At 45.8% G+C, this 21,306-nt stretch overlaps 3 protein-coding genes across 3 annotated transcripts; all 3 read right to left on the reverse strand.

The window, feature by feature from the left end:
• Positions 1-252: 252 nt before the first annotated feature.
• On the reverse strand, positions 253-2,432 carry myorg (myogenesis regulating glycosidase). The gene is made up of 2 exons (XM_068742631.1): positions 2,170-2,432; positions 253-2,044 (listed from the first exon to the last, which is right to left on the reverse strand). Exons 1-2 carry the CDS (start codon positions 2,430-2,432, stop codon positions 253-255), a joined length of 2,055 nt encoding a protein of 684 aa, XP_068598732.1.
• Positions 2,433-8,896: 6,464 nt separating this feature from the next.
• On the reverse strand, positions 8,897-12,889 carry zgc:109965 (Nicalin-1-like). Its single transcript, XM_068742674.1, has 15 exons — positions 12,745-12,889; positions 12,016-12,206; positions 11,675-11,819; positions 11,484-11,581; positions 11,287-11,364; positions 11,070-11,173; positions 10,838-10,926; positions 10,602-10,741; positions 10,358-10,536; positions 10,149-10,236; positions 10,011-10,049; positions 9,584-9,756; positions 9,455-9,508; positions 9,306-9,384; positions 8,897-9,173 (listed from the first exon to the last, which is right to left on the reverse strand). Exons 1-15 carry the CDS (start codon positions 12,887-12,889, stop codon positions 9,117-9,119), a joined length of 1,659 nt encoding a protein of 552 aa, XP_068598775.1. The 3' UTR covers positions 8,897-9,116.
• A 580-nt stretch (positions 12,890-13,469) lies between these two features.
• On the reverse strand, positions 13,470-21,115 carry fam219aa (family with sequence similarity 219 member Aa). The gene is made up of 6 exons (XM_068742382.1): positions 20,932-21,115; positions 17,735-17,831; positions 17,290-17,383; positions 16,619-16,699; positions 16,036-16,090; positions 13,470-15,634 (listed from the first exon to the last, which is right to left on the reverse strand). The coding sequence occupies exons 1-6, from the start codon at positions 20,989-20,991 to the stop codon at positions 15,476-15,478; spliced, it is 546 nt and encodes a 181-aa protein (XP_068598483.1). The 5' UTR covers positions 20,992-21,115; the 3' UTR covers positions 13,470-15,475.
• Between the last annotated feature and the right edge of the window lie 191 nt (positions 21,116-21,306).

Genomic DNA, 21,306 nt, shown 5'->3' on the forward strand with positions numbered 1-21,306 from the left:
GTAGTTGCTGATCAGAAAAAGCTCCATAGTCACTCTTTAAATGATTGCATTAGCCATCTTCCCATTGCAAAAGTTTTGTTTTTTTTAAAACACATTAAATATTCAGATGACAATATTGCTGAGTTTTTTAAAATGATTAAAAAGTCTACATACATTATAGCAGAAATGTTTCCCCACACACCTTTTTCCTCCCATGTCCCTTTAGCCTGCAATGGCTTATCAAGTTTTTTCAAATTTAGCATTCAATCCTTGCTACACCCAAACAAAGTAAGCAATTTCATCCAAATCCACAGGATAGTCTGTGAGGTGAAGTGGCTCCTTGATATCAAACCTCTCGCCTTTGTAGCTTTTCCAACGGCCAGCGGGGAGGTAGATATCACGCTCCTGCTTTCTGGGCTCCAACACCGGGGCTACCATGAGGTCATCCCCAATCAGGAACTGAGAGTCGATTTTATAGGCCGTCTCATCACCCGTGGCAATCCACCACAGGGGCCGTATGATTGGATCCCCGGTGTTCAGCACCTCACTAGCCAGCTCCAGCACCCGTGGCGCCACAATACTCTCATGGAGCGCTGTGTACTTCCGAGCAATTTCGACTACCTCATTGTCGTACTGCCAAGGCGGGATAGAAAACTGCATAGAAGGCATGAAGGCTGAGAGTTCCAGCCAGCGGATATAGAGTTCTCGATCAGGTAATGCGCTATTCCCATCTGTGCGATTCAGATAGCCATTCCCTCCAATCATGTCTGGCAGAATGAACTGATAGCCGAGGATGCTGATTGTGAGCACCGTGGGGATGAGAGACTTCAGACCCATCTCATAGCCCCAGACTGAGTCTCTGTCAATTGGTCTGAAGAAGCAGGATATGTTCTGAGACTGATAGCCGCTGCGCAGCTCAGCTCTATCATTATAAGGAATGGCCATTTCCGTATAACGTCTTGTAAAAAAACTTGGGTCCTTGATGGGAGTTCTGGTACTAAATTTCCAAGGTAAATAATTTGTCTCCCCTGCATCAAATTTGAAAGATGTCACTCCATATCTGGAGCGTAGTGAACGTAGCTGGGAGGAAAACCAATCACGGGCATCTTGATTTGTGAAGTCCAAAATACCACTTATGCCGTTCCACCAGCGCACCAAGGCGGGCAACTGTCCCGTTGGCTCCCGGACAAACAGCCCCCTCTTGACACAAGTATGAAAGTTTGCCGAATCATAGTTAACAAATGGATGAATCCAGAGCGACACCAGGAAACCCTCTGATTTGAGCTTTTGGAACATGGCGGAGGCATTGGGGAACTTTTTCTGGTCAAACTCAAATTCTCCATAGCGACTGGTGTAGCGATCATCTACTTCCAGATGGCTACAGTTGAAGTTATACCTGCGGATGTTGGCAGCATACGCTAAAACTTTCTCTTGGTCGATGTCAGTCTTATGCAGCGCCCAAGTCGACCATATAGGATGGCGAAACATGACTTTGGCAGGTACTTTGTTGGGTTTGTTGAAGTATCTGCGGACCATGTACTTGTGTATGGACGTTACATCCAAGCCCACGCACACCCTGTAGCTGAGCTCCGCGCACGGTGCCTCCCCTGGGTTTGGCTTGAAAGGACTGTCACTGTATCGAGCCTGAAAAGACATGGTCTTCTCCGTGTCATTCCAGCCCAGGTGGAAGGGTACAGAATTGTTGATCTTGATTGCGGTGGCATTGGACGAGAGCCAATAACTCTCCAGGATGCCACCAAACTCATTACGGTGGGCGTAGATGTCACTGGTGACAAAGGGTTTCGGAGCCTGCTGGCCAGAGATAGAAATCGGCCAATGCTGAATTGCTGACACTGCACCACCATACCAGTGTGCAAACGTGTAAGTCATGGCATGCTCGACGGGAATGTCAGGAACCAGTTCCTCCCAGCGGACACGGTAGCATTGTACCGTGTCTTTAGGGCGTACCGTTTCAATGAAAAAGTTCAGCTTTCTATCCGTAGTGGATCCGCAGCTCAGAAGTTCCCCTTCTTTGGAGCACGAATCCAAATCCAGTGTGCCCGACCTGCCAAGATTCAGATAGGATTATCCCGCTGATCTTTCGCGCTCCTAACACATCACATTTCCGTTGCGACCAGTACAAAAGAGACACGGAAGGCATGCAAGTCAACGCAACTGAAAATGACCAACCTGAAATCCATCCTGAAAACAATAGCTCCTCCCTGGTTGCGGATGATGTAGCCATCTTTATTCAGATCCAGCAGCTGAGTCTTAAGCAGCTCCGCCTTGCGTAGGGAGGCTATGTAATAACACCACGCCGTCACCGCGGCGATCACCAGCACCAGGCCAATTACTCCGGCGCCAACCAGGGGTCGGGTGTCCCTGCTGCGTTTCTGCTTGGGGAGAGCGTCTGTAATTGTGCCTCCTGCTCCTCCTGGAACAACTTGGTACATGACTTATTGCTGTTTAACGGCCAAAGGTGAGAGCTGCTGTTCTAATGATCATGGAAATGTTTTCACCGTTGCCCCGTTATAATGTCTTTTTGTCTTGCCTGTCAGGAGAGAGAAAGCAGATTGAGGGTTGTTGATTGTACCCATTAATTCAGCTAGCACAGGAAAAATATATATAGAATAAAACATTTTTAAAAAGGTGTAATTTATCAACATGTATCACAATTTATTTAAACGGCCTAAGAGCAATTGTTCTCTCCATCTAATAATATGAAGACATCAAGGGGATGACTGGTGGGATGAAGAGATTTAGACAGCCGCTTGATTGGTTGGCACAATATTTAGTGTCACATTGTGTCCATGTCAGGTTGCAACTATTTTTTTATTTTTTTTACTTATTGATACAAGAAAGACGATTCTGTCATTGGGCGGTCCAGCCAGACATCGGGGGGAGGGGGAGGGGGGGTTATTTATTATTTTCATTGCTATTCTACAGGTTGTGAGTACTTAGATATGGAAAAACGTATCACAAAAAGACAGTGTCTCGATGCTAGATATATATATATATATATAATACTTCATCATATTAAGAATGCTATTTAGGAAAAATATGTTTGGACCAAAACGATCGGCACAAAAATGATGATGACCGTTATGCTTAGTGGAGAAACACGGACTTCTGAATGGCTTAACTGTCAGAGGCAGCGAGGACAACAGTCCCATACAGATCAACAAAAGAGATCACACATTCTATTCCATTCTAGACGTTAAACCGTTTCTCAGTCCATCTTGTTTTCTTTTCAGTTTGAAACTCCGCGATTCATTTCTTGCATTGTCTGACATGAGCTGCACCGCCGCGCAGCGCTATGTAATAGCACTTAGAGGCGCTATGCTGTCAGAATGCGAATTTAAAAGACGTGGTTGAGGTTTAGCTAAACACATCTACTGCCAATTACCTACAAGAGGATAAAGTGGATGTTCCCAGCAGCAATTCCAACATGCAAGTTTGACTGAAAGAAGACTCATTTGTATGGGAGAATGCAGAGGAGCAGAAATGGTGATTTTGGCCTTGAGCTCTGCCAATGCTGGGAAGGAGAGGAGAGAATACTAAGCATTTTTGCTCCATCAAGCCAAAACCAGGAGTAATCGGGTTCAGCCTGGCCAGAAATCAGACATTTTGACAGCACGGGTGACACATCCAACAGAAAAATAACTACACTTGCCCATTTCTGTTGCATTTAGTCCCAACTGTCGTCCTCAGTGTGGATAAGGCAAAAGCTTTAGTGGATAATTAAATGGTTGGTGCCAGTTAGTGTATTTTGTGAATCAGAATAGATCGGATTAAAGTGCACAGCAAACTGAGGAGAGTTCAATCTACTGCAGCTTCCCCCGGATGCTTGCCGGACCTAACTGCGATTGACCCCTGCGGTCCGCCGTGGCAACAATGGTCGATAATAAAAAATGTCTCCTATTAATTAGCAATCTAATTGACTAATTCTGTGTTCAACCACCCTTAGTATAGATTTCCCCCAACAACAGGAGCGATAACATAAGCCCATCATTAATTAACAGAGAACTCACCGTTAGTTCCTTGGAGATCGACTCAGGCTGCCGGGCTCAGGGAAGGAGAATGACCCTGAAAGGCAGAGAGATGGATTGTCTATCAGGCTTATTCTGGAGAAAGGTTTATTTTTCCTAAATAGGAATAAAAAATAAAACACCTGATGTAAGAACTTAACCCGTAACATATATAGGTTCAATGTGATGAGTATTTGCAGATTAATTCATTGACGAAGCAAGAAGACATCCCAGATTAAAAAAAAAAAATCTAAATTGGCTTTGTTTTTCTGCGCGATCTAAAGAAGCTGTCAACGGATGTTCAAGTCAATCAGGCACATGCAGCTCGTGATGTTCTACAACTGGATCAGATCATAATCAGGATCTGGGAGATTAACATATATTTGAGGGTGAAGAATTAAAATTGTTTCCAACTAATAACAGACTGATCAGTTCAACTCTAATCTAATATTATCAAGCACTTGTCATCGTTCCTCAGTGAAATGGAAGAAAACGTTCTGATCCGGATCAGATCTCTGTTGTAAACAAGGAAAGTTGTGTGTGCTGCTTCAGCTGATTCACTATCTGACGTGAAGGGAAAAACGTGCGTGTGTGTGTGTGTGCGTGTGTGTGTGTGTGTAGGTGTGTGTGTGTTCACATGGTAATACTTAATACATAAAAACACAACTGAACTCATCTAAAGCGGTGAAAGTTATTTTTCCTACGAGTACATTTTCCCTATAATTAAATATAAACATGATAATTGCACAGAAAAGACTCCGTTAAAATAAATGCATCTTTACAATTCCCCCCGTTACTGTTACACGTTGAACAAACATCACAGAGGAAGCTTCCTCAGTCTCTGAACCGATAACAATAAACTGGTTCTGGTTCTGGTTCTGGTTCTGGTTCTAAACGCAAACAGAATAAACTGGTGAGTCGGCGGGTCGCGCAGGAAAGTTGGTCTGGTGAACAGAACACGGAATTTGCGCATTTCAATCGCGTTCGCGTCCCGTCGCGGCCCGTTGCGGGTTTTCAGCGGATCATTAAAACGAGTTTTTTTTTTCTTACCAAGTCGGGATCCGAACGCAACTTGTTTGCAGTTCACAGAAAACACGCACGAAGCACGTCGATTCGCGTCAGCCTCGTTTGAAGCAAGGGAAATGTAGTCCGCTATTCTTCTTCTTCGTCCTCTTATTTTTGGTGTTCGTGAGTTTGTCGACATCCAGCTTTTAGTAGCATTACCGCTACCTCGTGGCGCGGATGGAGTCTCAACTTTATTTCGTGACATCTTACGTTGACTTGATTTTATTTATTAACGTACACGTAGACACGTTTAAGCTCCACCGACATTTAAGGTACAGTCTGAGATGAGATTAACGTGATGTAAATATATATATATATATATATATTAGGAAAGTGTTTTTCTGTAATAAATTTAAATGAATGAATGAATGAATATATTTTATTAGATAGAATGTTAGAGTACAAGTACAGTCACACAGTAGCATGTATTACAGTACAAATAAAGTCAAACATCCTGTCTAAGAGGAGCATTTCAAAAAAGCCCTTGCGGTCCTGTTTCCGTTGAAAGTCCTTCGTACATAAATCATATCGCAGTGATAAGTTTCTATTGTTTACTTGGTCGTATGTTTGAGAAAATCACCCTTTTTGAAAACTTGACATGACAAGCTGATGCGTAAGGAGAAGAAAATGTCCCAAGATGTCCCAAAAAAATCAATTTACATAGAAGATATATCATGAAGAGGACCTGAGCTCTGCTGGTGAACACTATTCTCTCTGCTATCACAATAATCATAGCCATTCTGTGAAGCCCCTGGCTGTTGTTTGAAGCGCTATTTCTGTTTTACTACCACAAAAATGCAATAAAGAATTCTGATATCGTGTAATGGAAATTACCTCACTAATAGCAAGATGTAATTTTAATGTCATGGATACTTTGGTTTGATCCGTACAAGCTTTCCCCCCATGGGAAGATCTCTGCTGCTCGTTTTGGATTGTAAAAGTCTCCACGCTGTAAGTGGGCAGATAATAGTGGCGAGAGTGCAGCCGGTGGCCACACCACTCATTGTTACACCTTTTCTCGCCGGGCTAATGAGCAGAGAATTAAACAAATGTCAAGTTAATGGTCCTTCATTTTGCAGGTCCCCAGTCCCCAGTGCTGCGAAGGTCCTAGCGAAGACACTCAGACACAAACTCTGGGTGTATGATGTAGTCTCCAGCTTGGTAGGGCTTCACCACATGGAAACAGCTGTAGCATCCGCTGTTGAGAGAGCATCAGAGCTCAAGTGAGGCCTCTGTGGTTATAAAAACGATGACACATAAAGGCATCTCCTCATCAAAACAGCGTTATTACTAAATAGAGATCCAAGCCTACCTGCCGTCTAAGATGCCCTTCGCAGCAGATCGGTATCGTGTCCTCGGAGAGTGATGTCCTCTTGACCGAAGCTGAGCCACTGCATGCTGCCTATCAGGCAAACGCCTAGTTAGCTTTTTTTTTTAGTCCTTGTAGATCAACATGATTATTGCTAATTAATGTTAATAGACTCCCCTACAAGGCAACAGGAAGAAGTCACACAGGCCGTTCTCTTACCTGAACTGCTGCGCTTTGAGTGGATGAACATTCGTCTGACGATCCATTCTAAAGCAAAGAAAATCAATGAGAGTCGAGGTTTTAACCTTCACCTTTGCCTCACAGAGTGAACTGATGAGCCACTACCTCGCTGGGTTCTTTGCAGCGGTGTCGAGATGGAATCCTGGGCCTGCAGGACAATCGGTCAGCTGTGGCTTTCGGAGTCTGTCAGCAGAGGGCAGAGCCGGTCCCCTGGATGGGCTGACGGGGGGCGTGTGGATCGCTCTGCTGCCAGCGCAGCTCGCAGCAGGACTGCGGAATGATACGTGTTTGACGGGGGGGAAGAGAGGACGGCCCTTGTCCACAAGGGGCGAGGGGTGTGCCAGTGTGCAAGGCGGAGTGTGGCTGGAGTGGAGACTCCGGGGAAACAGAAAATCCTGGATATGTAGGTGGGAAAAAAACAGAACGTGAGGAAATGAATCTTCTTTTGATCCACCAGAGCGAACGGTTCTACGGATGCTGCATCTCACATCCAGGCAGCCTTGCGTTTTATTTCTATCCTTTCATTTCCGTTTTGTGTTGTTCCAGCAAGATGCATTATTTGGATTTTTACAACACAGCTTCCCTTTTTCTAAAGCGTGAATTGAAACCTGAAAAAGTGGGGCTGTAAATTTAGTTTACAGCAATATCAGGTTGTTGTTGTTGTTGTTGTTTTTATGCTTTGGGCTAGATTGGCTGCTATGTGGTCATAAAGGAAGTCCTGAATAATAGATGGGATGCAGCTTTCCCCAAAGCACAGGGAAAGACAGTGAGACACCTCAGTCTGGGGAGATGAAGAGCAATAAAGAGAGCACCAGTAATAAAGAACGCAATTATTCTGCTTTGACCTTAAATACACCGCCAAGCATTTGATGAAACGGATCATTTGGGTCCCTTCATTTGCATTCTGCATTTATAGTCATTTCATTTTAAGCCCGTGCTCCTTACCTGCCGAGGCTGGGGGTTGTTCTTGCGGTTGGCCGAGGTGGGTCGGAGATGTTCCCGCGCCGCCCCGCCCGGAGAGGTGAAATGCTCTTTGTAGATTGTGACGTACAGCTGGGGAGCCATCTTCACCGCTGCTTCATTCTTCCTGTCTGGTTCAAACTCACAACTCAACTGTCCCCTCCCCTTTCACCCTCGTAGCTCCTCCTTTCATCTCGTACTTTTGCATCTGTTTTACTTCCGCCTCTTCTCTGCTTCTTATCCTGCTGTCTGTGTTTAACGCATCACAGCAGAACATTTGTCTTGTGCATGCATCATGAATGTCCCATCCTGCTTCTACGGGCCTCCTTTGACAAATGTAAAAGCGTTGCATGAAGTTGTTTCTGTTGTGATGAGTCTGCCGTGTGCAAAGAAGAAACAGGTGACCTTTGCCGAACCCTGACGACGCTTTGTTACCACCTGAGAACTCGGCTGCTAATCCCCAGACCCCCCCCCCCCGGAGAGACACGTACCTGGGGTCGCGTTCCATGACCAGCGCTGAGCTCCAACACTAACTGTTCCAATCTCAATTTCAAACCCAATCCGCCTAATCAGTCTCTGCAGAACTGGAGTAACCCAGAACAAAGGCGAGATTTCTAAGAATCTCTCATCACCACCGCCCCCCGTGTCACCTCTACTCGCTGTCAGCATGTCACATGGGCATCAATAATTCACCCGGCGCTGTAGGGTGCCGTTGTGTCTCTCCTGCTGTTTCCCAGCTATCTGTGACAGCCACTGGCTGATGGTCTCGCCGCGGTGGAAGGGCAACGCCTGGCAGCCGCGTCGAGCCGTGTCAAATATGTGTCAACGGATGCAGAGCGGAAGACACGAGGAATCACAGAGCTGACGGAGTGTCGTCTGTGTTCCCGTCTCCAGCACATTGTGACAAAAGGCCAAGGAACTTGTGTTATTGCCGGCGTTTGTCTGTCTGTCTGTCTGTCTGTCTGTTAGCGACATAACTCAAAAGGTCACGCACGGATCTTGATGACATTTTCAGGAATTGTTACCAGGAAATAAAGTACATTTTGGTCGAGATCCTGGATTCTGGATCACTTTGAATCACTTTGAATTGCAGTAAATGGAGCTTCAGAATTTGTTCCTCAATATCTTGGTTGATTATTGATAGATGTTTATGGAATTTGCCACAGTCATGTAGGGTAGGGGCCTCTATCTCACCACTGAATTTCATCCGGATTGGATCCAGATTGCAGATTTCGGAAGAAAAAAAAGGGGTACACTTGCATTTTGGCCTACTGTGCATTTAATATTAGAGATAGAGATTTCTATCTGAGTACTTTTCTAGTTTATTTTGTTCACTTCAGATCAACAAATTCCAACTCTTACATCACAATAGAATGTAAAGGTAGAAAAGAAAACCAATTTTGCAGCAAACTTTAAAGCCCGCATTGTTGTGCTTACGACCAGTCTTCTGTTGCTTTCACATTCTGCACAGGCCTGGAAGCAGAAGTCCAGCTTGTGCAACGCAGACCTCAAAGTCCTCTCCTTTTCACACTTGTTTACCGGTGCTTGGTTTTCACAGCTGACTTGAGCTTGGTGAAAACAAAACCAAAGTTCTGTGAGATGGAACAGACACACACACTGTCAGAGAGCTGCCTGCTGTCTGTCACGTATAGAACTTGCAATCTGCTACGCTGCTTGAAAATAAGTTGTGCAAAATTGTAATATGAAAGGAGAGGTTAACGCACCTGAATGGCGTAGTAAACAATCCCCAAATAAGCAGCAATGCAGCCGCCGAGGAAGAGATCGAAGGCTGCAGGCTTCACTCTGGAAGAAGAAAAATGAGTCAGCCTAATGGAAACTACCACGAGCACAAAATGTGAACACAGACATTTACCTGTACATCACTACTGGTTGGTTCATTTGATCAAAAAAGGTAATATCAGGGTCCCTGTATAAAGAAACATAATGAATCCAGCGTGATATTGTTCATTTCCTGAGCACTGCATGTGTTTTTACCACACACCTCTTGTCCTGCCTGAAGCTGTGCACGTGAACCTGCTGCAGGTAATGTCTGAACTCCTGCTCTAGTGAGTTAACCAGCAGGATGTGACCCGGCTCCTTGTCCATCAGCTGGGCGGCTCGCGGGACAGACGTCAGGAAGGACATCAGGCTGGACATGCGGCCGTCCTGAAAGTCCTGTGTCAACAATATAGATGAAAAATGCAGTAAATAAAATCGACTTACATCACCCTGTAAATAAAATAAAATGGCTTCGACCAGTTAAAGCCCATTGCACTCAACTCTGCGCAATTTATTCAAGTCAGTTACTTTCAAATGTCCCCCGGTTGAGGTTATTGCGGTTTTGACACAAATATCCCGCAGTTACAACAAATGAACGCCAGATGTCAGTATTCTTCTTTACATGCTGGCCCAGGGAAGCAGAAACTCACCATGTGGCCTTTGAATATCTGCACATCTTTTGGAGAACCCTTGTTGGAGACATGAAGAAAAATGTGATGAAATAAATCAAACAGAATAAAAGCTACTTTTTTTATTGCTCGCATTCTATTTTTTGTTCTTTCGGTCACCTTGTCAGAGATGTTGTACATCAGACGTGCCAGCGCTTCCGCTACGATGACGCCGTTGCGTTTCATTTTCCTGAGGTCCACTTGGGACCTGTGAAAAGACACGAAGGCTCTCCTGACCATCTCTTCATAGCACGCCACAGCGAATGAAGCCCAAAATGTCATCGTGAGAGCGAAGCTCGACAGAGTTAGAAGCAGAGATTGGCGTTTACATGGTGTCCAGAATGGAGCCTCGCTGTTCAGATCTGGGGTTTTCCAGGTGAGACAAAGTGAAGCTGGGTATCCTACGCAGGCTGTACCGCTCATGTTCCCACGACACTGTGGACTCCACAAGATTTATCTTCTTATGGACCAGCCCCACCTTCACCCAGGGGAACCTCGAGGAAACCACCTGAAGAAGCGATCAAAGCTGTTCATTCCACTGTTCATTTGAGGCCTCGTAGTAAAGCCTGTTACCTCTTCCAGCTGCTGGTAGAACGACTGTATGGGAGTGTCGGGTTTAGGAGGGCGGGACACGTGCATGTACAGTTCATCGCTGTTGGCCAGGGTGTCCAGGCACAGAACAAACGCCACGTTGTCGTGGAGCAGGCTGGACTCTGGCGAGGAAGGTTTCACATGAAACGCGTCAAACCGGGCTGCTCGGGGGGGCACCACGTCACACAGCATGAAAAAAACCCTTGAGAAAAACTCACCGGCATGCTCGAGGTTCGCCTCGATCCACCTCTTGGTGCCGAGGAAATTGTATTTTCCTCCCCCGGTTAAGGAGAACATTAAATTATATCTGGAAGACATGTCAAGAGTGTGAACCATAAATAGGATGTTTCAGACTCAACTTGGAATTCCTTTTGTTTTCTTCACCCACAACAAAATAGTGCTTGTAGTATTATTATCATTGTGTCACGCCGAGTGTGAATCGTGACTCACGGCGGTCTGGTGCCGTGGCTCCTGAGAAGCTTCTGGAAAAGACGAGCCAGTTCCAGCAGGATGGTGACGCCGCTGCCGTTAGAGTCTGCTCCATACGACAGCCACTGTGCCCCCCCCCCCCCCCCCCCCCACACACACACACACACACGCACAGAGCGTTAGATTGTTATTCAAGGGCATACATGTTAATAAAGACATGAGGTTCCACGCGGCTCACCGGGGCCAGACCGTAGGAATCATAGTGGGCGGCGATGACGATTGTCGGCGCGTCTTCCTCTGCTCCAAGAAGCATTCCCTGAAAAACATCCCCCAGAAAAGGATCACCGTAAAATCAAACAAATTGAGTCTCATTGAATTCTGAGCAACACAAGTCAAATATGTTTTGCCCCATCTGCTCGCCATAGCAACGCTCACCTCCAGTGTGACCATGGCGTTGTCGGTGATGGCCTTAATGGGAACGTTGTTGCTCACTAGAATCTGGAAGGCTGTCGCCGTGACCATACTTCGAAGGACTGGCGAGGAAGACAACATCCGCTCTAAGTGTCGACGTGCTGCTTTACTGTAAAATATAAATGCTCATCTATAGTTCCTCCAGATCCGCTCACCTCTGATGAATATAGACGAGGTCCGGGTGGCGGCGGCTTGCTTGACCTCCTCATACATGCAAAGCAGCTGCTCATCCTCGGGGGCCACGTAGACGGGCATCAGGGTCTCCTTCTGCAGGGCTTCCCGCTCACCCACCATGAAGGACTGAGAGGAAAAGAGAGGCCATTTCACAGGTCAGTCACATTTTTTTGGGGGGGTCATAATGCACATTACTCAATACCCTGGAGGAGGGGAGATTTTATATTCATGAACGGCACTCATGATGCTGTCGGAAATGGCTTTTCCTTGTTGCCTTGCAGCATGCCCTGGAGCACAAAGGGCCTTCTGGAGAACTTCCTACCTGCACGGCGCCATGGGGAAAGCTGGAGATATTCTTGGGAAGCAGGATCAGTATGGCAGCAGCGTTTTGCCTCTGAGCCTCCAGGTATTTTTCTGCAGTGAAGTCCGGCAGCTTCATGATGACACAACGGCGGGTCAGAACCGGCTCGTCTGCCGAGCGGGCTTCCGCCACCACTATGGCTCCACGGCAACCTCACCAAACAGACATGGACGAGAGAAACGTAAATATTTCTAATCAGCTGTCTCCCTTTTCTTTCATTACAACACCGGAACTATATTTATGTGTAATGTTGACCCCATAGAATTTGACTGGCGTGACATTTTTGAAAGATTTGAACCTCTAAAGTTAAATATAGTTGATAATAGTGGAAGGTCCAATAATTCCCTACTATAAGGTCAGTAAAACAGAAGAATGAGCTAGAAATATTCCATTAGAAAGGCTTTATTCAAAATCAAAATTAAAATGCATTGATAGAGAAAGCCGTATCAGCAAACGATACCTTGAGTTTCAGAATAAAAGTGTTTGTGCGTGGCAGAAAAACACAACTTTGATGTGTAATTACATTGTATATATGATATTAATACATTTCAATGAATATATTTCTGTGTCAGACTTTCCTCAAGTCTTTTACGGGCTAAATATTGGAAATGTTCTTCACAAAGAAGCTGGAATACCGCCGACATCTAAACCTACTAATGCTGATTATCTCCACATTCTCTTTAAGCCTACCATTTTTCCGCTGTGCCAGGTTGTACTGCTGCATCCTGTAGGCCGTGAACTCATAGGAGGACACGGCAGGAAGAGCAGAGCCGTGCAGAGTCCGGATGCAGCAGATCAGCACCAGAGCAGAGAAGCTCACGTCTCTGTGGAACATGATGTCACGTCCTGTCGAGGTGATCTCAGCCTACAACGCAAGATGATGCTACAGTGGGCTTCTTAGACCCATCATGGCGGCGTCATAAGGAAGTCCCAATCGTCCCCGGGCCGTCCATCTCGTGTCCTACTAGAGTACCGTAACCTACCTGGGTCTCCACAAGGATGCTCTGAAGGGTCACGCTAATATTTTTGTGCTCCCTCGCCTGAGTCCCCGTCTCATGAGCTCCTCTCGGTACGTCCTCCTCAAATCCAACGCTGCTTGCATTGCGAACACATCCAGTATTAGCTCCGGGGACTGGAGGCGTCTTCTGTAGGTAAGCCACCGATCGCCATCTGCTCCCGACGGATCAACTCAAGGCTAATCAGAGACACCCAACCCCCCACACCCCTCTCCTCTTCAATCCCTCCATCTCTATCATATCACCGCTGCAAGGGAGGGAGGTGAAGGTTTAAATACGGGAGGATTCTTGCCCCATCTCTGTCAGGGATGGATGGGAGCACTTCTAAACATCTCCTCTGGCAATTCTATCATCCGAAATGTCAAGCAAAAGAAAAAAACATCAACTGGCACTCGAAACTTCACATGTCCAATATTTATTTTTGATTTGTTGCACTACACACTGAACTTTTAACACTGATGAAAATAAATGAAACCAGTTCACGAGCACCATAAGAGGCCACTGGCAGGCAGAGGGCGTCTGTCCGCACGGGGCTTATGTCCCATTCTTGAAACTTAAATTAAAAAACACACAAGGTGAAATAAATAGCTTTTGTCTCCCTGGTGAGACGACATTGAAAAGGAGTAGTGACACTGGACAGAAGACGACCTCCGCATGAATCTGTTAGGACATCGTTTATCATAGGGAGCAAAAGAAACCAATCAGTGCTAGGATTTTCCCTCTATGGATATCTGGATAGGGTTTGTTGTTTTCATTTTCTTTATGGATTTGAATAAAAATGCAAAAGCACAGAGGTTTGAAGGAACTAATTCAACCAGCAGAGAACGATTTATCAAGGATTAATGCACAGATGAACTACGCAGGTGATGAAGACTAACATCCACATCCTGGCCTTAAGTCCTCACAATATTCTGAATGTCACGAAGTGCACGCAAACTTGGGACTTTATATTACTGATTATCTTCCAGTTATTTTTCAGGCATCACACAGCTCAAAAAAGTGCATTATACTCGTCATCATCATGTTGATCGGTTTGTCAAAGCTGCTATTGGTGTCAGCCCAGCCTGATCTTCCACAGTCATGTAAATTCACATACAAGGGACTTTAAAGATCTACATGACCGGAGCTGATGTAAACATGACAAATAATCATAAACGCATTCAGAACCTCCCTCTGCAAATCATCCTATGACGTAAAGCGAAGACAAGACGCAGCCGTATCCGCTGCTACATGTTCAGTTCCCGTTTCTCATGTAGTTGTGTGTTAGGGTCGATGCACAAATTACATTTTAGAGAAGGACGCTTGGGTTGCAAACTAAAAAATGATGTATAATATTTTTAATAATCACATTTCACTTCCATTCAGGCAATATGGAACTTTATCTACACTGGCATCACCAAAACTAATTGTTCTAAGCCTCTGCACATCATCTAATTTCTTCTTTCGTGGTCACGCTCACCGGTGAGGGCCGCCGCCTACGTATCCGCCCACAGCAGGGCTAGCAAGGACAAACACAAAGGAAGTGCACGCTAACTCGCGAGCCATTCCTCCATCTACTGGAGTCACAGCAGGTGAACCTAAATATTACTAAGTCATGTCTTAAAGCACGTGCCACATTACAAGCGTCATCGGCACAAGGATGCGTTCAGGGGCGACTGGAAACGGATCTGCACAGGTCGATTATTAGAACACGGTGTTAACAGGCAACATGCAAAACTGCTTTCAGCTTCTATTAACTGAAAAATGCAACCAAGCACTACAACGTCTGTGTAAAATACAAATAAATCTGTAATTGATCGTAGTGTAAAAATGAGTGTTTTATCAGCAGCTCGGTGGTTCAGCACATCCTGTAAAATATTTAGACACAAGTCTTCTTCGCCTTTGACACGTATACACAGGAAGAGCATGAAGAAACAATGGCCAATGCAAAACGTCCACCGAGCCTCCGTAGCGTTAGAATGCACCGCCACCAATGTGCGGCGTCCCCTTTTCACCATTCCAGGTGCATTGGTGGAACAGTTCCTGTCATTTCATTTCCTCTCCGTTCTTCCACAGCGTCTCACAGTCGTTCGTGGGTTTGTAAACTAAAATATTCACAAGCGCGTGACAGAAGCCAACAAACGAGAAGCTAAAGTAACGGGCTTTCCTTGGAGGTAATGTTTCTGCCTTCAGTCCAGGTCTGCGCCGAACCAACTCAAACATCCTGCCACGGGAGGAACTTGCACGGATACAGTCGTTTCTCCGGACTTGACTTCTCTCCATGACTAATTTTTTAATTACAATAAACCCTCTTTTTCCCTTTGTGCCGTTGCCAGCCAACAGCGTTTCCACTTCACTACCACCCTGGTCAGTTCTTGGCCTTAGTGCAGATTGCAGGGGGGAGATGTTCTTTGAATGGGTGGGGGCTACTGGATTTGGCAAGCTGTAGAGGGAGCAGCCTGGCAGCACATGCAGGTGGGGTTGACTGCTTTCGGGGGGATCAGATCCAGGTCCTCGTCGTCCGGGATCTCGTCGAGCCGGTACCCATCTTTCAGGAGCTGGATGTTCAGGTCTTGATTGATTTGCTGCAGAAGCAAAAGTGTGGCAGAGGGGGTGGAGCATCAGCAGGGCTGTGGGATGATCTTCCCAATCAGGCAAGGAATAACCTTCTTAAACTTGTGATTATGCTGGTTTTTGACGTATCATAATGCATTTTCAGGAACATGGCGATCAGAAACGCATTACACGGCAGGTACGTGATGGAAATGGGGTGAGGCGACAATCTGGAGGAGGATTATAGATCATCTTTAAAGGAGACTGTGACTTCTCCAGGATGCACCTTGGTTCAATGGGCGGACATATACCTGGTGGCGGGTGGTGTGACAATGGAACTGGGTGATCGGGTGGGGTTGTCTGTGGATTCGTCGTATGATGCTGTTAAACAGAATAATGTGTGTATAGATACCTGGTCCCTCAGACATCTCACCTCGGCTGAGGAGTATCCTGATGAGGAATATCTGGACATGTCGAAGTCGTCATCGCTGGAAGACACAAGATATCAGCAATTGGACAGAGTTTGGAAACAGAAAAGGGGTGGAAGTCACAGAAACGGAACGTTTAAAAATGCTTACAAGCTGAGACTATGCTTGTTTTTCAACACTTTACTAGCTTTAATATTGTCCAAATCCTGCGTGCACGACTGTGAAATGAACAAGGGGGTGCCATGTGCGATTGTTTGCCTCGCGCACTAAAGAAAGGGGGCTCATCTGTGTCAAATAAAGACCTGCTGGTGCAGTAAGCGAGCGCTCCCTCCGAGCTGCTCCCCCCGAGCTGCTCCCCCCGTCCAAATCCTCACCCACGAGCCTCTAATCCTTTGCCCCGGGAGAGGCTCTGCTCCTTTTAAGGATCCCTTCTGTCGAGAACTCTCTCGACTTGTCGTATGGATTAACGCACCCTCACAGTGAGAGCAGCAAAACTATGTTGGTCGATTCCCCCTTTTTCTGTTTTCACCAGTTTTCTCATCTTTCTGCACCAGAGCTCGATGCCAAGGAACCAAACGTCTGACGCACCTGTCGGTGTCCAGCGCCACCAAAGGCTTCTCGTCCGGGCTCTGGTCTAAGGAGGAGTAGCCTTTGTTCGGCACCACCAGCCTGGAGAGGAGGAGACGGAAAGCAAACAGAAATCAACACAACATGCTCATAATATTGTCGCCCTCTGACTACAATGCCCACCCGAAAAACCTCCAAAGGTTTCCAGGCAGGTAAAAGAGACAGTCTGCACAAAGCATGATGATTGGCAGAGCACGGCGCTCTCTCTGCAGGGCACCAAGAAGCAAATTGGTCTAATCTGTATCCTTCAGACTACAGGCGTTCGCAGATTATCTTTCCCCTTCAGAGACTCGGAGGCCAGACCAGTCGGCATTTCTTGTGTTTCCACTAATCCACTGGGGAGTGGGATTAGACAGATGAGCCAGTCGTCAATACAGCAAGCTGGGGAAGGTTTATACTCAGCACTTTGATTCTTTTATCACCATTCTCATAAAAAAAAAAACATCAAACTCCCCTTGTCTTGTGGATTAAGCTAAAATTCGGAAGTCTGGTGATGTCCCCAACAGCCCCCCCCCCCCCCAACAGGCTACATTCAGTAGCAGCAAAAGCCGCCTGCTGGAGACGATTACTGAGCGGAACATTAGCGGTTGGACCGGTGTCAGCGTCTCAGGGTGACTGAAAGGCGGCCCTACCTTGTCCTGGCATTTTTCTTGGGTTGCTGATTGACGGGACTTCCCACGGTGCCGTTCTTCACGGAGCCCTTCCTGGCGAGGTCTCTCTGTTTCTCTGGAAAACCACAGGAGGCGATGTCACCCACAAACGCATCGATGCACGATCACCAAAAGGAGATTTATGTCTTTTTAAATTCTTGGAAACGCATTTGTGGATGGAATTGTGAGGAATAATCTTTTAGATATTAACCAGTGGGTTTGTGGAAATGCTATTTGGCTATTCAACAAGCATGTTATAACCGAATAAACAAAGCCTAGAAATGTACTGACAGTCCAGATAAGCATCCATGCTGGATGATCAAATCTGGAAATGGTGCTCGAGAGCATCCTACAGCGTTGGATGTCATTTGGACCTATCATGGCGGCGTTTAGTAGACGTTGATCTGCAGTGAACGGGCTGTGGTACCTATTTGGACTTGGAGCGGTGAGGGCTTGTAGTTCATGGCCACAGTCTCCCCTTTGCTGTCTGGGTCCGCCTCTGAGGTGGAGGAAGCTGCCGGGTCCTAAGGAGCACACACAGCACAGAGGGACAGACTGGTCGTTCCAATCAACTCTCTGCCATTGGGCAGCTGAAAATGAAGAGAGTCCTTTGGGCACAATCGAGTCAGCACCAACAGCTCCCCTCCGAGTCATCGCCAGGCTAACGCAGGCCGGACAATAAGCTCTTTCTCAGTCTTCTTGTGTCCAACGCCCTGGTGAGACTTCCCAAACCTGTGCGCTACTATAGCGGTTTGATTTGCGGCATCAATAGGCTCGAGTGTTCCGCCTGCGTCGCCAGCTCCGGCTCTTTTTTTTTATGTCAGCGGCGACGTCATGGGGAGGGGGCTGCAGGGGAACAGAGGGGTTTGCTGTTGGGAGCACAGCTTCTCCAGATTGAGAGGGGGCCGCTGGCCCCATGCTCGGCCCGCTCGGCTGACAGAGATCCGCATTATGTCGAAGCCACAGGCCTCTCCTTGTTGCACTACCGAGGGAATCTACAGGTCGCATGGACGGAAGCTATCAGGCAATGGATTCATAATAACTGCGTTCAAGCAAGAGAACCGGCTGCTATATTTAACATGATCCTTCAAGACGTCAAATAACTGCAGCTGAAACAGAAACTCTTAGAAACCTGAGAGATACGTGGAAAAACTACATTCAATATGGTCGAATTTAATCAATCTTCAAGGGGTTAAATCTCCAAATGGCACATGACAAACCTCACCATGACAAAAAACTGTGAGGAAGATTAAAAGGAGACTACCAAACTGATCGGGCCGGAATTATTTTCATCCCAAACCTTTGAACGGATTTGAATGAAATACTACAATAATTAAGGATAATTCCATGAAAGCAAAACGGCTTCACAGGCCCAGATAAAAAAATAAAAAGAAAAATGCATGAGTTTTGAACGGTGACACAGAGAATCCCCTCTTTAAAAAGAAAAAAAAAACACAATATAGCAAACCTACAAAGCACAGACGTGTATTTCTCAACAAACATCAGAGATAAAAACAGCCTGATGGGATTCTTTTGACTGGACCGTGGTCCCATAGGGATGAATCCGCCTTTGATGGACACATGATTCTCTCACCCACATCTGCCGATGACACGTTGTTTACTTAACTGGAATAATCAATGAGAACGACAACGGTGAATACATAGCGCACACTATTAGACACAATGGCAGCACAGTGGATGGATGAGGCACAAACATGAGCTCTCTGTGTTCTGCGAGGGGAACGTCCCCGGGCTCTCCCACTGGATATGTACGTCTTTATTCTCGTTTCTTCACACATTCCTCTCACCGTGGAAAAACAATGCGACGAGATTCGCTCACACTGACTGTCAAATAAGTGCCTTAGAAAATTTCTCAGGAGAACCGGCGGCAGATCATGAAAAGGATTCTGCGTCTGTGACAGAACCGACTGCCAAGTTTTAAATACAAGACGGAAGAAAACGGAAATATGAGCAGAACAGGTAGAAAGCACGCAGCAGTTCAATCAAACTGTATCCAAAATCAAAGTCACAGCCCTGCCTAAAAACACCTTTTCTCACAGTATTTTAAAAAGTGGGCCATTTTTTAGGAGAGCTCCATTTTTGGATCGGCCTTATTTAACATTATGTGGAGCGTTATATTGGAGCATTGACCTCTGCCAGGAGGATTCCATCATAATGACACCCTGATTGCCTCGGTTTAAAAATGTCGTTTGAAAAAGCTTTTACTATTTGTATTATAAGCCAATCAGAGGGTAGCTATGGCTATGGCATCACCATAGTAGCTCATGATCACCATAGCAGGATTTTTTAAAAGAAAGGCAAATTTAATCACCCTCGTATTTCTTCTTCCTCCCCCTCCTCCTCCTCCTCCTCCACACACACTAAATGACCCGTGAGTTTCATCAGCTACAGCACCTGATGATGAAGAGCCTCAAGGCTGCTGACACGGCACAGTCACCAAGCGATTGGTAGGATTATACATCATGGCCGCCCACGAGCCAATAAAAATAAATAGCGATACATCAGCTGACCCTTAACGCAGTTACAAGATATCCTCACGACAATGGATGGTCTGCAGTCTGAGATTTAGCCTGAGAGAATACTTCACTAAGTCTACAATGTCACTTAAAGATTAATTAAAAATCATTTACAAGACTGCATGCACAACCTTAAGGTGAAAGCTTACTGACAAACTCCTCCATAAAAAGCTGCTTCAGTCGTGTGAATTTTGAGTTCAAGCTGCAGCCAGAAGGCAGGTACACAGTTTCAGGTGAGCTTGATGCAATAATTACAAAGATATCGTGAGTTAAGGCAGTTAGTTACAAAAGATATGACGTCATTTTTATACACTTTGTTCATCTACGTTATTTTAATTAGAATTCCATATGAAAAAATAAGAGAGTGATAACGATGAAAACGGATCACTGGGACGACTCTGCATGGCTTTTGTTTGTTCTACCAGAAGAAATATGTTTATTACATGATCTCTACTGAGCTTATCCCTCAAAGCAGCGCTGGGGAATCACAGAAGGAACAGCTGAGCTTTGAAGTCTGCTGGTGTTTTAAGAAATGACGTTTGTGACGGCATTATTTGAATTCTGGAGAATAAATCCAGAATTATCTCTAATAATGATGAGATGTATGTAATAGAAGTTAATGAATCCATTTATTACTACGGTGCCGGTTTTGGACAACAATCCACATCTCATTTGGGCTCAGGCATTCAGACCCCCAAATAACACGTCATCAAATGACGACACGTAAATAACACGTCATCAAATGACGACACGTAAAATCCGTCTACAGAAATGACGTGAGCTAGCGCATTCTGACGTCGTTCTTTTAACTAAATCACGATTTGAGTAAAGTGCGCAGCTGCATTTAAAAAGGCGCTCTGAATCTGACGTTTAACAGCGATGTGTCTTAACGAATGAAATGATGATGACACAACTAGCGTTAGCTGCTATCCCTTCTGCAGACGATCGATCTAAACCCAATCTCAAAGCCCTAGTTTGTGCCGCGGCAGTAGATTGATAGATAGATCAGTTAGCTCTCACACGCACACATTCAGAGGAACGCGCTTTCGTCTGCACGCGTCGGGTGTTTCTGTCTTTCCTCTCTTACCAGAGGTTGGGTCTCTCCGTTGACGGGAGGCACTTGGAACCGGTCGGTTTCTTCCATCATTTCGGCAAAGCGTTTCAGAAGCGGTCGAGAAAACAGAAGGTTGCGACTAACCCTCCCGGTCTATGATCGGCGGTCGGGATCCTTCGTTCTTAGCATGATAACGGTTCGTTTTCCTCCATCCTGACAGAGGTGACTCGACAGCAACAGAGCAGTCATTCCCTACTTCCGGGTCTATACACGTGACAAGCCTGACCAATCACAGACAAGGATATATGGAAATGCGTAGTAAAGAGGTTTCAAGCTTTGACTGTGGATTTAAATATCTTGTAAAGTATACGTATGTGTAAATGCTAAATCTCAATATTTGATACTACA

This window comes from Brachionichthys hirsutus, chromosome 8 (genome assembly GCF_040956055.1).
Source record: "Brachionichthys hirsutus isolate HB-005 chromosome 8, CSIRO-AGI_Bhir_v1, whole genome shotgun sequence".
Classification (NCBI taxonomy): Eukaryota; Metazoa; Chordata; class Actinopteri; order Lophiiformes; family Brachionichthyidae; genus Brachionichthys; species Brachionichthys hirsutus.

Excerpts from the sequence above, each read along its gene's own strand:
- myorg (XM_068742631.1), bottom strand. The coding sequence starts at position 2,432 with ATGTACCAAGTTGTTCCAGGAGGAGCAGGAGGCACAATTACAGACGCT. Across the intron at positions 2,045-2,169 it reads GTTTTCAGGATGGATTTCAG|GTCGGGCACACTGGATTTGG; the intron begins GTTGGTCATTTT and ends GAATCTTGGCAG.
- zgc:109965 (XM_068742674.1), bottom strand. The coding sequence starts at position 12,889 with ATGTTCCACAGAGACGTGAGCTTCTCTGCTCTGGTGCTGATCTGCTGC. Across the intron at positions 11,820-12,015 it reads TTCCCCATGGCGCCGTGCAG|TCCTTCATGGTGGGTGAGCG; the intron begins GTAGGAAGTTCT and ends TTTTCCTCTCAG. Across the intron at positions 9,757-10,010 it reads AGATATTCAAAGGCCACATG|GACTTTCAGGACGGCCGCAT; the intron begins GTGAGTTTCTGC and ends TTGTTGACACAG.
- fam219aa (XM_068742382.1), bottom strand. The coding sequence starts at position 20,991 with ATGATGGAAGAAACCGACCGGTTCCAAGTGCCTCCCGTCAACGGAGAG. Across the intron at positions 16,700-17,289 it reads AAGAAAAATGCCAGGACAAG|GCTGGTGGTGCCGAACAAAG; the intron begins GTAGGGCCGCCT and ends CCTCCTCTCCAG. Across the intron at positions 15,635-16,035 it reads CAGGATACTCCTCAGCCGAG|CAAATCAATCAAGACCTGAA; the intron begins GTGAGATGTCTG and ends TTGCTTCTGCAG.